This window comes from Asterias rubens, chromosome 7 (assembly GCF_902459465.1).
Source record: "Asterias rubens chromosome 7, eAstRub1.3, whole genome shotgun sequence".
Taxonomy (NCBI): domain Eukaryota; kingdom Metazoa; phylum Echinodermata; class Asteroidea; order Forcipulatida; family Asteriidae; genus Asterias; species Asterias rubens.
This window is the reverse complement of record NC_047068.1, coordinates 13,030,106-13,044,114: the sequence shown is the minus strand read 5'-3', so window position 1 is coordinate 13,044,114 and position 14,009 is coordinate 13,030,106. Positions and strand designations below refer to the sequence as shown.

Sequence of the window (14,009 nt, the reverse complement as noted above, 5' to 3'; positions counted from 1 at the left end):
CGTTACCATGTCATAAAGTTGCTAAGCAGAAAATAGACTGCTTGACAAACTCTTTGCTTAGCAAAAATTGAGTGTGGCACCAGAGTCACAACACTTTTGGCTGGTTACCTGTTTGACCTGTTTATGTTAATACTTTTCTAAGCAGCTTAGCAGGTTTTTTTTCAGCTTACAAGCTTTAAGAAACGGGCCCAGGGGCCCGCGGGTAAATAACATGTCATGTAAACAAACAAACAAACAAACAAACAAACAAACAAACAAACAAACAATCAGAGACAATTTGTGTGGTTTATAACTCGATGTTGTGGTTATTTTCTTCAGAAAATTTACTATCCATTTTATCAATTTTTCCCCAAATTAGTTTTGTCGAGTTGTAGTTTTGTATCCGTTTGTGAACTAGCTAGCATTGTACACGTCATCATTTCAGGGGACCGTATTAGGTAGGTGTCATATAACCATCGAAGTCTCATTGATGATCAAATTCAAAGTACATGTACTATCAATATAACAATAACACCCCCTTTCCTCCATGACTGCGTCCGACCATGACAAGTACTTTAAGTCTGACAAGTGTTTGGAGACAATGAGTAAAATTTTAACAACTCCCCCACTTTATTGTTTTGAAAAGGTGAAAGTAACGTACCGAGACTAAAGGGGCCAGCACCTACTGGTATTAATAATATGCATGAATACCATGAGCAATGTACGGTATAAACATCATCTGTACCTTTATTATTCACCCACAGTTCAAGAACAAAATGCACAAACACTACCGGCCCAGCAATGACTCAGAATCTGTCACCCTATTCTATTTATGGACAATTAATGGACATCAGTGATTATTCTATTCTTGGGCTCAGGGTATGCTGTGACATGCCGGCCCGTTCAAGGACACGAGCCACATTACGGAAACTCTCTCTCTCAATAATAGGGAAAAGTGTAGACGCCCTCTCCAGTATTAATAATATTGTTAAAGAAGTGGATGGTTGTAAAAACACTAAGAAGGAACTTGATCAAATCAAATAATAATGCGACTTTTACAAAAAAGTGTTTGTATTTTGGTTAAAGGGGCTGTGTCGTCATGGTCAAAGCGGGTATATGGAGAAATAGCACGCGCACCCCGTCCGCATTTTTCTTCTTCTTCTGCATTTTAGAATTGGCATCCTCAACATTGTTCCTGATTTTAATTCAAGGATTCCCTTTTATGAATCTATTTAGATTTAAAAGTACAACGACAGTGGCAATTTCGAAGTCAAGAAACGTAAAACGTGCAGTGATTGGCTGAGAGTTCAATTCCATGTAGGTCTCTGCTTTGATCATGACGATACAGCCCATTTTAACATTCTTTATTCTTTTTTACAATATAGACACAATTTGAAAGATACATCAAAATGGTCGTTTACGTGGAGTAAATTAGCACTTAGTGAAGTTGACACAATTCAAGTTTTACCACAATTATTATGAGCCAAGCAATAAATATAGGTGATAGGTTCCGGCATCGCCAATACGTGCAGTAGTTTTTCAATTATTATTTATTTGGTCAATTCCAGCTCATACACTACACGTCACTTGCAGTCTGGGATTTTTCAGTTAAAACAACCGGAAACTGAAGTCTTTTCGTCGAAATCCAGGAAACATTAAAGTTGCATGCGTGACCTGTTGTTCGCCGCCGAAATACTTATTTTGCTTAATTTATTTTTTAATCTGAACGAATTTTGACAGAGTTATGCTATTTCAAAACGAAAAACGTACATAAAAATGTTAAATTTTGTTTACACATGGCCGATGAACATGAGATAATGTTGGGGTTCGTTTATAGTTTGTCGTTTTTCATTACCACATAACCACTGACAGTCAATAACTTTACAATAACTTTAAATGACAGTCATTCGTAACTACATGTATTTAAAATGTTAAGCTAAATTTTCGGGTAACATAAGCAAGCACCTCTTCACTAAAATGTATGTATGAGAGGAAGAATTATACCACCATAAATTTAATCCCGAAATGTGTTAAATTGACAATGTAACCAATATTGTAATGTATCTAATTTTAACTAGTTAACTAGTTTATAGCCAGTTACAGAAAGTTAGAGTTACAAGTATAGCACTGAAGTGTCTTAAATCCACGTTTAATAAAAACAATCAAATTAAATAAAAAATAAACACAAACATAAAACTAACATGTGTCATGAGGTTATACAAAAATAAGAATTTGGCTATATACATCTTGCATCTAATTTATACAAACACTTTTAGGCTGTATCTATTTCTTGGTATTGCTAGAAACATCTTTGTCATTTTACTAGCTGGTTTAAAAAAAAAATAAACTGTATAAACTCTATGAAACTTTGTCGTTTTACAGGGTTTAGTAGCAATGGTGTGGATTTTATTTAAAGCTGGTTTAAAAAAAAAATAAACTGTATAAACTCTATGAAACTTTGTCGTTTTACAGGGTTTAGTAGCAATGGTGTGGATTTTATTTAAAGCAAAACTAAATATACCCATTTGGTTTGTAAATAATACATCAATGCAGAATTAACACTCCTTAAATTTCTGTTTACACAGAAACCCCTGTATTTATCCGGAAAACAAATCCAACGTTTTAAAATTAGTTTAAAAAAAATACAATAAAAAAGGACGTTAGTTGAAGCTTGTTTTAAATTGATTTAACAAATTCCACATCTCCTTCTTTCCTGTCGTCACTCACAGCCTGATGAAAATTAAGAGCACCAGTAATTTAATCCAGATGTCATTGGTTCAAATTCGCTCAATTGAATTTGTCTTTGTTCAACCTCAAATAAAAAATAAAAATAACACCTACATGTAGAAACATACAGGCAACACACATAACAGTTTGACTTTTCCCAGTGGTGGACTGGGCTTCTATATCCAACTCCAAAGGTCAACACAAACCCCAAATATATAATATGGAAAGGTTTGCGGTAACACCATCTAATGACTATCTCTAAATGAGCTGGGGTGGTTCTAAAAAGAACCATTGGTTTCAACTCGATGTTTCGATCAGTATGCTCTGATCGTCTTCTGGAGAAAGCAGAAGTGTTAGCAGAAGTGTTACATGGTGTTACCGCAAACCTTTCCATATTGTATTTCCACCATACAAAGTTCCAGGTCCTGCCAAATATGTAGAACACCATTTTTGCATGAGGGCAAAATGCCTTTGCAGTGGAGGAAAGTTTTGAAAAGGCTACAGTATCACACATAAGGGTATTGCTGTTGCTAATAAAAAAAATATTAGTAGTAACCAAAGCAATTTCCTTATATTTTCCATGCAACACTAGTTGGCATTGGTAAGATCAAATATTGACTAGAATCTATCGTGTATAAATAAATTGTCATGTGCATATTATTATTTTCAGCGACCATTTTAAGAGCTTTTGTGGCTACAAATCTTGCAGGGATGTCTCCTTAGCGCACCATTGGGGCATAGAGGAACGACACCACAGAAATTTACAACAACATACAACAAACAATATTTCATAAACAGTCGGAAAACATATAGCAAAATAAACAAATGGTAGCAAAATAGATAGTTAAAAGAGTAAACCTAAATACCTTTCGAAAGGTCTAGGTTTGAATTCAGTAACAAAAGATACGAGGAAATTACATTGAATTGGATGAAAATAGCAAACCTACCAATAAATGCAAAACTTCAAATTTACATATTGAAATGCTTTTGTTCATAATACAAAATCACATAATCATCCAGAGCAAAATCTGGGGCACCATAAAAATGGATGAAACTGTAATACAAAAACTACCCAAAGTACTTTTGTTTTCATTTTGACATCTGTCTTAGTCAAAAATAACACCCAAACTGGTATTGAACCAATTCACCCGACATCAAATACTTTTTGTTACGCCTTTTAGGAAGTCAATGTACCTGTTTTGTTACACAGTGTTGTGCGCAATTCATGCGACGTGGCATTTACGAGCTTACCATTTATGTACAATTCAACTCCAAATCTTACGAGTTTAGGTGGACAGTAGCCACATTTCACCATGGTGCACTGAGCAGATGGCCAGAACTATAAAACAAAGCCTTTTTGTAATTTTTTGTTTAATGTTGAACCTACGTATTATAATGGCAGGATTTTAACAGTTGCATAACACTTGATTTACTGATAAAAATATATGACACGTAGAAGAGGCGGATGGGCTTAAAAGCGTTAGTTTGTTGCCTTTTTCGTACAAATTTTGTTTAGATTAACACAATACAGATTCTAAGAAGTACTAAAAAGTACTAATGAGTTATTTACCAGTTAACGGTTTTTTGATTTTTTTAAAAAACTTATTTACCAAGAAGGCCGATGCTTTTTTTCTTCTTATGTTTCTTCTTCTCTTTGTGCTTCTTGTCCAAACCTAAACAGAAATTAGAAATCAGAAATGAAATGAAACAAAACAAAAAACAGAACTAGAGACACACTGGGTCGGGGCGGGGGAGGGAGGGGATGGATGGGGGAGAGGGGGGGTTTGGATAAAGGGGACATCAAGAGATAAGAACTACAAATTGTAGTATATGAAAATTAAAACATGATTATATAGAATGGGTAAAGACATATAAATATATTATGAGCTATACAAGACCAATGACTACAATGAAAAAACAATAAACAGAAACAAATAAAAGAATCACAACTTTGTATAAATCATAATAACTATTGATAGTTTCAGTGTAAACAAGAATGAAACAGAACATTAAGAAGAGCAGCAACCATCTACCATGACCTATAACAAAGGTGAACATGAATACTGTCAGATTAAAGGCAGTGAACACTATTGGTAATTGTCAAAGACGAGCCTTCACAGTTGGTGTATCTCAACATATGCATAAAATAACAAACCTGTGAAAATTTGAGCTCAATCGATCATCAAAGTTGCGAGATAATAATGAAAGAAGAAAACACCCTTGTCACACGAAGTTGTGTGCGTTTAGATGGTTGATTTCGAGACCTCAAGTTCTAAACTTGAGGTCTCGAAATCAAATTCGTGGAACATTACTTCTTTCTCCAAAACTTATGGCACTTCAGAGGGAGCTGTTTATCACAATGTTTTATACCACCAACCTCTCCCCATTACTTGTCACCAAGAAAGGTTTTATGCTTATAATTATTTTGAGTAATTACCAATAGTGTCCACTGCCTTTAAGAGATAGAAAAAAAGCGTAAATCAACATTACATTGATCTTAAAAAAAAACCACACTCAACAAACAAACAAATAAAACACAAACTTGGAAAAGTGCAACATGCCACACTCATGAAAACAGCAACAAACAGTCACTGCAGGGTAAACACAAAATAAATCCCACAGAACTGGAACGAAATGCTTGAGAACGAGACTAATTACGATGAAGCCAGACACAAAAGCATCAACAGAAATAATGTTTGCTATTTTGATCGCGCCTGGGATAAAAATAAGTTATTTTTAGTTTTCTTTCACAACACTGAAATGTCTGTTATACTGTTCAAAACTGAAAATGGAACAAGATTTGAGTGAAATCTGGAGTGGAGGGTTCATCAGAAGTATCAGTAAATAACGCTGTAGCAACAATTAATTAAAAAAATAAATTATGAAACTAAATGAGTCACTAAGATTATTTAACATGATTTACGCACGACTGTTAAATATTTTGACTTTCATAGAGATCATATTTGAGCTTGTAAAATGTGCACTGCATTTACAAGCTTATGCAACCAACGAACAGATTCATGTCAACTAACCCATAATTAGGTTTGAGTCCTTTCTGGTTTTAAACAAATGTATACAAAATAATTAATTTAAAAGTAACTTTCACTTTCATGCTGTATAAAATATGATCATAAATCCAAAGTAAAAGCAAAAAAAACCTGCCAAATAAAGGTTTGTTTTGAATGCATCACACTAGGGCATACTAGATTCTTAAACTAGTGCATCAAAACACAACTTGACCTTAAAGCCCATCTTTAAATGAGTGAAAACACAGCATGCCTTACTACTTAAGAAAATCTGCAATAAAATATTAAAGAACATGTGATTAACAGCAAAATGGCATCATTTGATGCCAGCATTATTTTGTTTTCTGAGCATGTTTTCTGCATTTGGTGGTTGCTATATGAACAGTCACAAAGAAATTCTGCATTTGTTTTTTTGGCTCCAGTACAATTCGGACAAATGATTGTATCAATTGGCTGTAATTTTTCCTCTGAAACTACAGATTCTTAGCAACTTTTTAAATCGGGGAAAGTTTACCTGCTTAATCTATTGTTTCGAAACATGAAATACCTGTCAAACACTAGAATTCAGAAAACACACATAGAACAAATTACAACGGATACTCATTATAGGCAAGGTACAACACTGAGCAAAAGCATCAATTCAGAAAGTTAGGATTTAGCTTTTCAAAGCTTTTCTTGAAAAGTATGCAATATAAAAGACAGAAAAAATCTCAGTTTGAGCTTTAAGAAACTAAGGAATTATTCTGGTACAAAAATCACTATCAGTTTCAAACTTGTGTAAATTTGTATATGTTGCTCTGAAGATGAGACACCTTCTCATCCATTTTGTTTTTATTCCCTCCGGATACCAAGGTAGTATTTGAAACAATGGCTTTGACTACCTTTGGCTATGGTTAAATCCTCTGTAAATGCCTAATGCTTGGAGAACATTGCCAGGGCCAACCAAAGAGCATCAGCCACAGCCAATCAAAGAGGCTCAACTCAGAAAGCACAACCTGATTGGTTGGGCAAAAGTTGTCTGAACCAAGTAGAACCCGCATCAAATTAAGTTATTGTAGCATCAGCAAGAGCATTTGACATGTTCATGTGCTGCAGCATCTTAAAGGGTTACGACAATGCATGCTTCTTCCTTTTTTTATTTTGTGGTTAAATTTTTCAAAAAAGCAGAATATAAAACGACTGCATGCTTCTTAGAGACAATGTTGTACCTCTCAGTTTAACAGCATACGTGGAAAGTTAACTGTAGACCACAAATTTAAAAGAACATGCAAATACATTACAAAACTAAAAACATTTAAAACCTAAATAACAATTCATCACCCAAGTCCAATTCCATGGATCTGCGCCTAACCATACAACTCTGTGCTTACTACAGGGCCCTGTGAAAGCACATACTTCTTTGAGCTGTAAGCGCAGAATTCCACTGTAAGTACAGCCATGAAAATAAGACATGCACACCTTTATTATAAAAAGCATGCAAACGAGATGTGATACGTTATTATTTTAAAATCCACACGATTGGAGGATACAACTGTAGACCACAATTTCAAAAGACATGCAAAGAATGCGAGTAACACATACACTAGTTTTGATTGGCAATTGGCAATGCTCATTTTGCTAACGCAGTTGCTGATATCCCAGCACAAATTGGTTGTTTGTAATTTTCTTAAGCATTCCTAATCTGTTTTTCTCGAATTGTTCTGTATTTTCTTAAATTGCCTAAAATTTCAACTTCTGTGAAGCGCCTCGGGACCCTTTTGGGGTTAAGGGCGCTATATAAAAAAGCTGTTTATTATTATTATTATTATTAAATAACTGGAGAAGAAATAACATCCGGGTCATAGACTTGCCCAGTCCCCCGAGCCAGTCGATGTTGCGCCTTTAACTGTTGACTAATAGACAAACTAGCGTTGCCAATCAAGACTGCACTTACACGTTAGCCCCATTCATACTTCCTGAATTTTGATGTCCAAGGATGTTTCCGCAGGAAATGTTTCGAAGGAGTTGAGCACAAGTCATCAGACAGGAATTATTTGACGCGACTTTGTGGCATCAAAAACTCGTATCGCATCAGCAGGATGTATGAATCGGGCTTAACTCAACCCCACAGAAATATTTCTACATGTGTAGTGCACACCAACATTGCGCAACCACTTAAACACTTTACAATCATACACAGGACACCTTCAACACGTTCAACAATAAACTAATAAATGCATTGTTTTGGGATATGGAATTCCATGGGATATGATCAGCAAAGCCAGTAATGAACGCCAATGCCAGAAATTGTTCTTAGTTGGTGTTGTTAAAGAACCTTACTAAATCCCCAATGGGTATGGGTGAGTGATGCCAATGGCCCAATTACCCAGCTGGTTAAGCAGAAAACATTGCTTAATAATTTCCTGCAAAGAGAATACCAGTCATGGACAGTACACGTAAAATGGCTGCTACCATATTGTGGTAAGAATAATAGCTACTTATTGAAATTGGGCCAAGTATAGAACCAATGTTAAACACAAACTTCCCAAGGCATGTCTCATTCAACTCTTTAACTGTCCTCCATCAAATGTATTTCCCAGACCCTAGGACGATAGCTGTTCTTAGTGCGTAAAAAACATGCGCATTACCTCAGCATGACCTCAACGCGTTTCGCGTTATTCACTGTGGGGGTCTTTTCCTTTCTACAGACCAGTTGCACAACTTGGAACGCAGCTCCAATGCGCATCATTTTGGGAGTCCCAAAACGATTTTGACTCCCAAAATGACGAACAGGAAAGGCGCGTGTGAGTGTGCTGCACATTGTGCAAGGGGGTCTACAAAGTAGCCCCTTGTTTTTGTCCGTTTGCCTAACCAATCTAGACACAATCTCCGGTATACCTACCGCTCTGCTCCATCATGATCTGAATGTCTTGGTCCTCCGCCTGTTCCCTCTTCCTGTCATCCTCGAGCCTCTCTACGATCTGGCTTCTCTTGGTCACCACCTCCACCAGCATCTCTAAGAGTTTCTCCTCTCGCACCACGTCCGCGTCCGTCTTCTGGTGTTCGTGCTTGTGCATGAGGCAACGAAGCTCATACTCAATCTCTGCCTGCTGGAGCTCCAAGTCCTGCATTTGAGCTCTAGAGAAAGGGAAAACAATGAAAAGACGATAAGACAAAGTTGAGTGATAGAAGTAAGCTAGAGCTGAGAAAAGCGGCGGACAGGTGATGGCGGCGACTCTAGGAATGAGCACCCATTACAATTTGAGGCGGCCCTGGACGCAAGTCTATGCTGAACATGAAAAAAACAAAAAGTACCCTCTACAATACAACTGAGTATTTATGTTTAGTTTCTATGTCAATCCCTGGCTCGATTTCACAAAGTACTAAGATTATCTTGAGATGTGTTTTCAATATCACCATAATGGCTTCTATTGTGACATCACACTGTGATTATCAGTTAAGATTGGTTTTGCTTGCATGGACCTAAGCCATGAAATTGGGTCCTTGTCATAATATACACACAAATACAAAAGTGGAGTAAATTTTAGCTTAGAAACGAAAAACGTTCAGCAAAATTTTGCATGAAAAATCAGCTTCCTTTTTGTTTTTTATATTCCACCCCTTTTGATGAAATAACAACAAAGTAGTTGTTAAATCTTAACAATGGAAATCTAAACACATATTGATATGCCTTGCAATGTGGCTCTCTCAGTTGTTTAAAGCCATTGGACCCTTTCGGTAAACAGTGTTGTCCAAGGCCCACACTTTGTGTACCACAACTTCAATATCAAATAACAAACCTGTGAAATTTAGGCTCAATCGATCATTGGAGTCGGGAGAAAACAACGGAAAAACCCACCCTTGTTTCCGCGCGTTTCGCTGTGTCATGACATGTGTTTAAAACAAATCCGTAATTCTCGTTAACGAGAATTTATATTGTTTTGCTGTTTTCTCAAAAAGTAAAGCATTTCATGGAATAATATTTCAAGAGAAGTCTTTCACCATTGCCTTCTGTAAACCCTGTAAGTTATTTGTAAATGTGTGAACTTTTATTTTTGTTTCTGAACCGAAAGGGTCCAATGGCTTTAAGCTCTGAATGGACACAATTTTACAAATGTTAGAAACTCACTGAGCAACTAGTTCTCCTTCTCGTCGAACCAGTTGGTTCTTCTCATTGACGAGTGCAAACCACTCGATGAGTAGATCTTCATTGTCTTGCCCCTCACTTCCTGTTGACGAGAACAAATGAAAACAAGTGAAGAAGTGTGTTGTTGCTGTTGTTTTGGGGGTTTTGTTTTCCCCTGGAATTTTATTCAAGCTACTTTAATATACAAGACTACACAACCTACTGGTAAAACCAACTACTTTTAGAACGATACGTAAAGAGAAATGGCAAATGGCAAAAACAGGAAATTTTATGAAGTGCATGGCATTTAGTTAGTAAATATACCAATACAAAAGGCCCCCATTTGCGTTGTTGTTTATATTATACTGAAACTGGCAAACAGTTAATACATGAATCGTGTCCAAGATTTCTGAGGGCAGGTGTCTGATTGTGAATGAGGTTGGTACCTGCTGTCACCAGCGAACAGGGCTCCAATAAAGGGAATTTCAAATTTAGAATGGGAGAAATGTATGACAAATTCATTTCAGAAACTGGGCAACTAAGCATGTTCATACGCCGCTCTTAATATTTATGCATGAGTTACGTCACAATTCTAACCCAAAACGAAGCTATAGGCGCAGCCACTGCAAGTGGTACGGGACGTGAGCCTATAGCCTCCTTTTGGGTAAGAACTATGACGCCATGCATGAATATTAAGACAGGCGTATAGACAAGGAAAAGGCACATTTTACTAGCCGTGTGGGCGACTTAGAAAATGCAAGGCCTGCCTGTCGAAATGACCTGGGTAGTTGGAGACTTGCCTTTCATATCCTCCCGTAGCTTCTTCTCAAGGGAAACACCCTTGGCTTCTTTGTCACGTTGTCTGATCTCGATCTCCTTCAACTCCCTCATAATGACTGTCGGCTCCATGTGGTCTTTACCAACCTAGCGGGGAACCAGGGAAACAATTAAACAGGCTGTGTTTTAAACAAACAACTTTAGCTGAGGCTACACTACATCTACCTTCCTTTATTCCCTCTTAGCCAATCCAAAAGACAAATTTGACAAAACAAGTTTAAACTTTCTGTCATGGCTCTGTTAGTGATCAGCAGAGTGCGGGAGTCCCAGTCTTGACACTTGTATCGTAAAGCAAGTTACCGTTGCCATTAATTTTCAGAGTCATTACCAAACGCATACAGACAGACCCTTTAAATATTGATTGGGTGTTTATGCAACAAAGTATCTGACTTCAGTCAGAGTCATAACCAAATCAAGACAAGATGCAGCCGATCATGCTCTGCATCTCTATGGATTCCTTACCTCTCTCTTTATGGGTGGGGGTGCAGGAGCTCGCTTCTTGGATGCCTGCGTGGGCGATCGGCTAGGGGGTCTTGGAGGCGCTGTCAAAGGCCGTGAAGGCTTGAACTAAAATCCAAAATACAATTCATTTGTTACTTCTGGAAGAGCTTTTGCAGAATTATTCAGTCAAGAATGTTTTTTTGTTGTCAGGTCCACACTTGGTATGTAATGCTTAACCAAACATACAAAACTTAATCCATTATAGCTTAGAGAGTCTAAAGAATTAAGTACAACTTTGTCACACTGTCAATCCTTATACCATTTTAGTTTTAACTTGGTTTATCTATTGAATAACGATACACCCATGTTTTCGATAAAGTGGATGTTTTTTCCCAGTGGGTGTTTTTCAATGCTAATTGTGTACCTTTAAACATGTTTAAACAAAGCAACAGAAATACATACTTTTGTTTTGTCGTTAGTAGCGTCAGTAGCTCTACGTTGTCTCGGAGATGGAACTGGTCCTTCCCCGTCTTCCACCTTTTGTGCACCTTCAGAGATTTTTCTCCTTGGTGCAGGGATCGGTGAAATCCTGCCATTGTCCTCTTTGCCTGGAATGATGTGTTTCTTGGTTCTGGGAGAGGGCATCGGTTTGCTACCCACAGAATATGCTCTGGGCTCATAAATTCTGGGCTGGAACGGCGAAGGCTTGTCTGGGTGCACTTTACTCTCTGAGGGTTGCCCGTTCTCCTTGGGTGGTGTAGGGGCAGGTCTGCTCTTCGTTGATCTAGGCGGGGCTCTGGCTAGCCCTGCAGCTCCTGCGGTTTCGGAGGGTGGAGTCTTCCCTGGACTTTCCATGGGCCTACCTGGTATTTCCTGGGGCCTGGGTGGGGCGCGACGTTTCTGGCTTTTCTTCAGTGTGTTTCGATCACGCTGCATCTCTCGTAGTATGTCCTGTCTGGTTTTGACCTTGTATGACCCCTGTTGACTGGGAATCTCCGATTGGAGTTTGGTACCCGCAGGGAGTGGTGGCCACTGAGTGACAGGCCCCCCTTCAGTGGGTTCATCGTCATCAGCATCCCCGAATGGATTCAGATCATTGTCGTAATCCCCCTTCTCATTTTCTTCAGAATCAGAGTCATCAAATGGATTCTTGTACCCTGTGTCTTCCTTCTCAGGTTGCTCTTCATCTTCACCTTCATCATCATCACCAAATGGATTAAGACTCTCATCATAGTCCCCAGACTTTGACTTTTTCTTGCTTCCGGTCTCTGCCTCTGGAGTACCTTTTGTTGGTACTGGAGAATCCTTTCTGATTTCTGGGCTATCATTCACAGGCTCTTTGGAATTGTCCACTTCTACGGTAATTTGTATTGGGGCAATATCGGATTCTGTGGCAGACGCGGTGCTTGCAGTGTCGCCTTCGACCCTGTCCTTGTTGAATCCCTGACAGAAGGAATCAGAGAGGTTTACTACTGCCTCTTCATCAGCCCCACTGCTGTATCGGGAGCTTTTCACCATCGACGATCGATTCTCTGCTTCGATTTCATTGGCAAATTGTTCAGTGTCCAAACTACTTGTTTCTGAAGTACCCATTTGACTAATGGAACTCAAGCTTGTTAGGCTTAGGACGTCAGAAGAAGTCAGTATGCTATCTCTGTTAGCCGAATCCATAAAGGGCGATTCTGGTTCACTTGTTTTGGTGGTCACAGATAAGACTTCGTCATGCCCATTTGGTTCTGAGTTGATATCTTGGCTCTTAGCTTGATCCTGTGTGGTCAAGTCCTTACGTGATCCAGATGGGCTGGCTTCCCGAGAATCTCCCTCATCGGCCAGTTTCTGACCTGTGTTCCCTTCCAAAGCATCACTCAAGTCCTCTATTGAAGCTGTGCCTGGCTTTGAGTTACCTCTAACAGCAGCAAGGGAGGCCAACAGGCCAAGCCTTGTCTCCTCATCCTGTACACCATTGGGGCTTATTTTCTTTGGTGTCTCTGATGACGACCCAAAAGGGTTACTATCTTCTTTTTGTGGCTGCTGCTTTGTCATTTGGGATGCAGGCATTGGACTGTTAAATCTTTCTCTAGATGCTTTACTTGCCAGCAAGTGTGGATGCATGGGTATAGCTGAACTAGGTGGAGATACCCGATTTTGAGGCTGTACACCTTGAGTTGTAGACTTTTCAGACAGTGAAGCTGCATTTCTTTCATCTTTGTCTTTCTTGACAGGAAATGGTTTTGTTCCTTGTTGAGTGTCCGATATACCATTTCCTTGGCTTGGTTTAGAAACCTCCTTTGTTGCTGCTGGTGATGCCCCTTGCCTCGTCCCCCAAATGCTACCTCCTTGGTCTTCCTTTACCACAGCTGGTTTTACCCCCGATCTTGTCTCCCATATCCCACTGCTGCCACTGTCACTCGGCTGTTTGTTCTCCTTGGCAGCACGGCTGGACATGTTCGACCTCAGTTTCCATATGTTGTCTCCATGCTGCAGGCACTCAAACTGCTTGGGGTCGCTGGTGCTCTTGTACGAACCAGGCCTCAGTGTTGTTCTGCATTTGTTGCAACGGAAGCAGTTACGGTGGTAGATCTTCCCATCTGCTACCTGCCTCTCCATGAGGTAGACCTTCTTGTCACAGATGCCACAACTATCTCCACGTGATGGCTGCTTACTTGCCTATAAAACAAAAAAATCAAATGGTAACAATTGTTCCATCAATTTAAAGGCGGACCTTAAAGGTCGGGTGTACTTTCGGTAATTACTCTACAAGATAAAAACTTGGCAGAGCACTGGAGAACTACTGATATTATAAATTATTGTTAGAACGGCAGTCTTTGAAGTTGTGTAGCTTTTGAAGTTGTGTTTTTTTACCAAAAAATTTGAATCAGAGAAAGTCATCTGAA

At 38.7% G+C, this 14,009-nt stretch overlaps 1 protein-coding gene across 5 annotated transcripts in view; it reads right to left on the bottom strand.

Moving 5' to 3' along the window:
• Positions 1 to 4,302: 4,302 nt before the first annotated feature.
• The window catches only part of LOC117292087 (MICAL-like protein 1), a 28,398-nt gene continuing 18,691 nt past the window's right edge, over positions 4,303 to 14,009 (bottom strand). For 2 of the 5 annotated variants that reach the window (XM_033774004.1, XM_033774005.1), the window contains exons 6-12: positions 11,578 to 13,782; positions 11,137 to 11,241; positions 10,638 to 10,761; positions 9,841 to 9,940; positions 8,614 to 8,849; positions 6,247 to 6,289; positions 4,303 to 4,379 (exon numbers count right to left, since the gene is read on the bottom strand). In XM_033774004.1, the coding sequence (XP_033629895.1) occupies positions 4,343 to 4,379; positions 6,247 to 6,289; positions 8,614 to 8,849; positions 9,841 to 9,940; positions 10,638 to 10,761; positions 11,137 to 11,241; positions 11,578 to 13,782 (2,850 nt within the window). In that variant the 3' untranslated portion in view covers positions 4,303 to 4,342. Of the gene's footprint in view, positions 4,380 to 5,946; positions 6,004 to 6,246; positions 6,290 to 6,940; positions 6,973 to 8,613; positions 8,850 to 9,840; positions 9,941 to 10,637; positions 10,762 to 11,136; positions 11,242 to 11,577; positions 13,783 to 14,009 lie in introns of those variants that run through there. The other 3 variants (XM_033774007.1, XM_033774006.1, XM_033774008.1) reach the window with 3 other exon arrangements.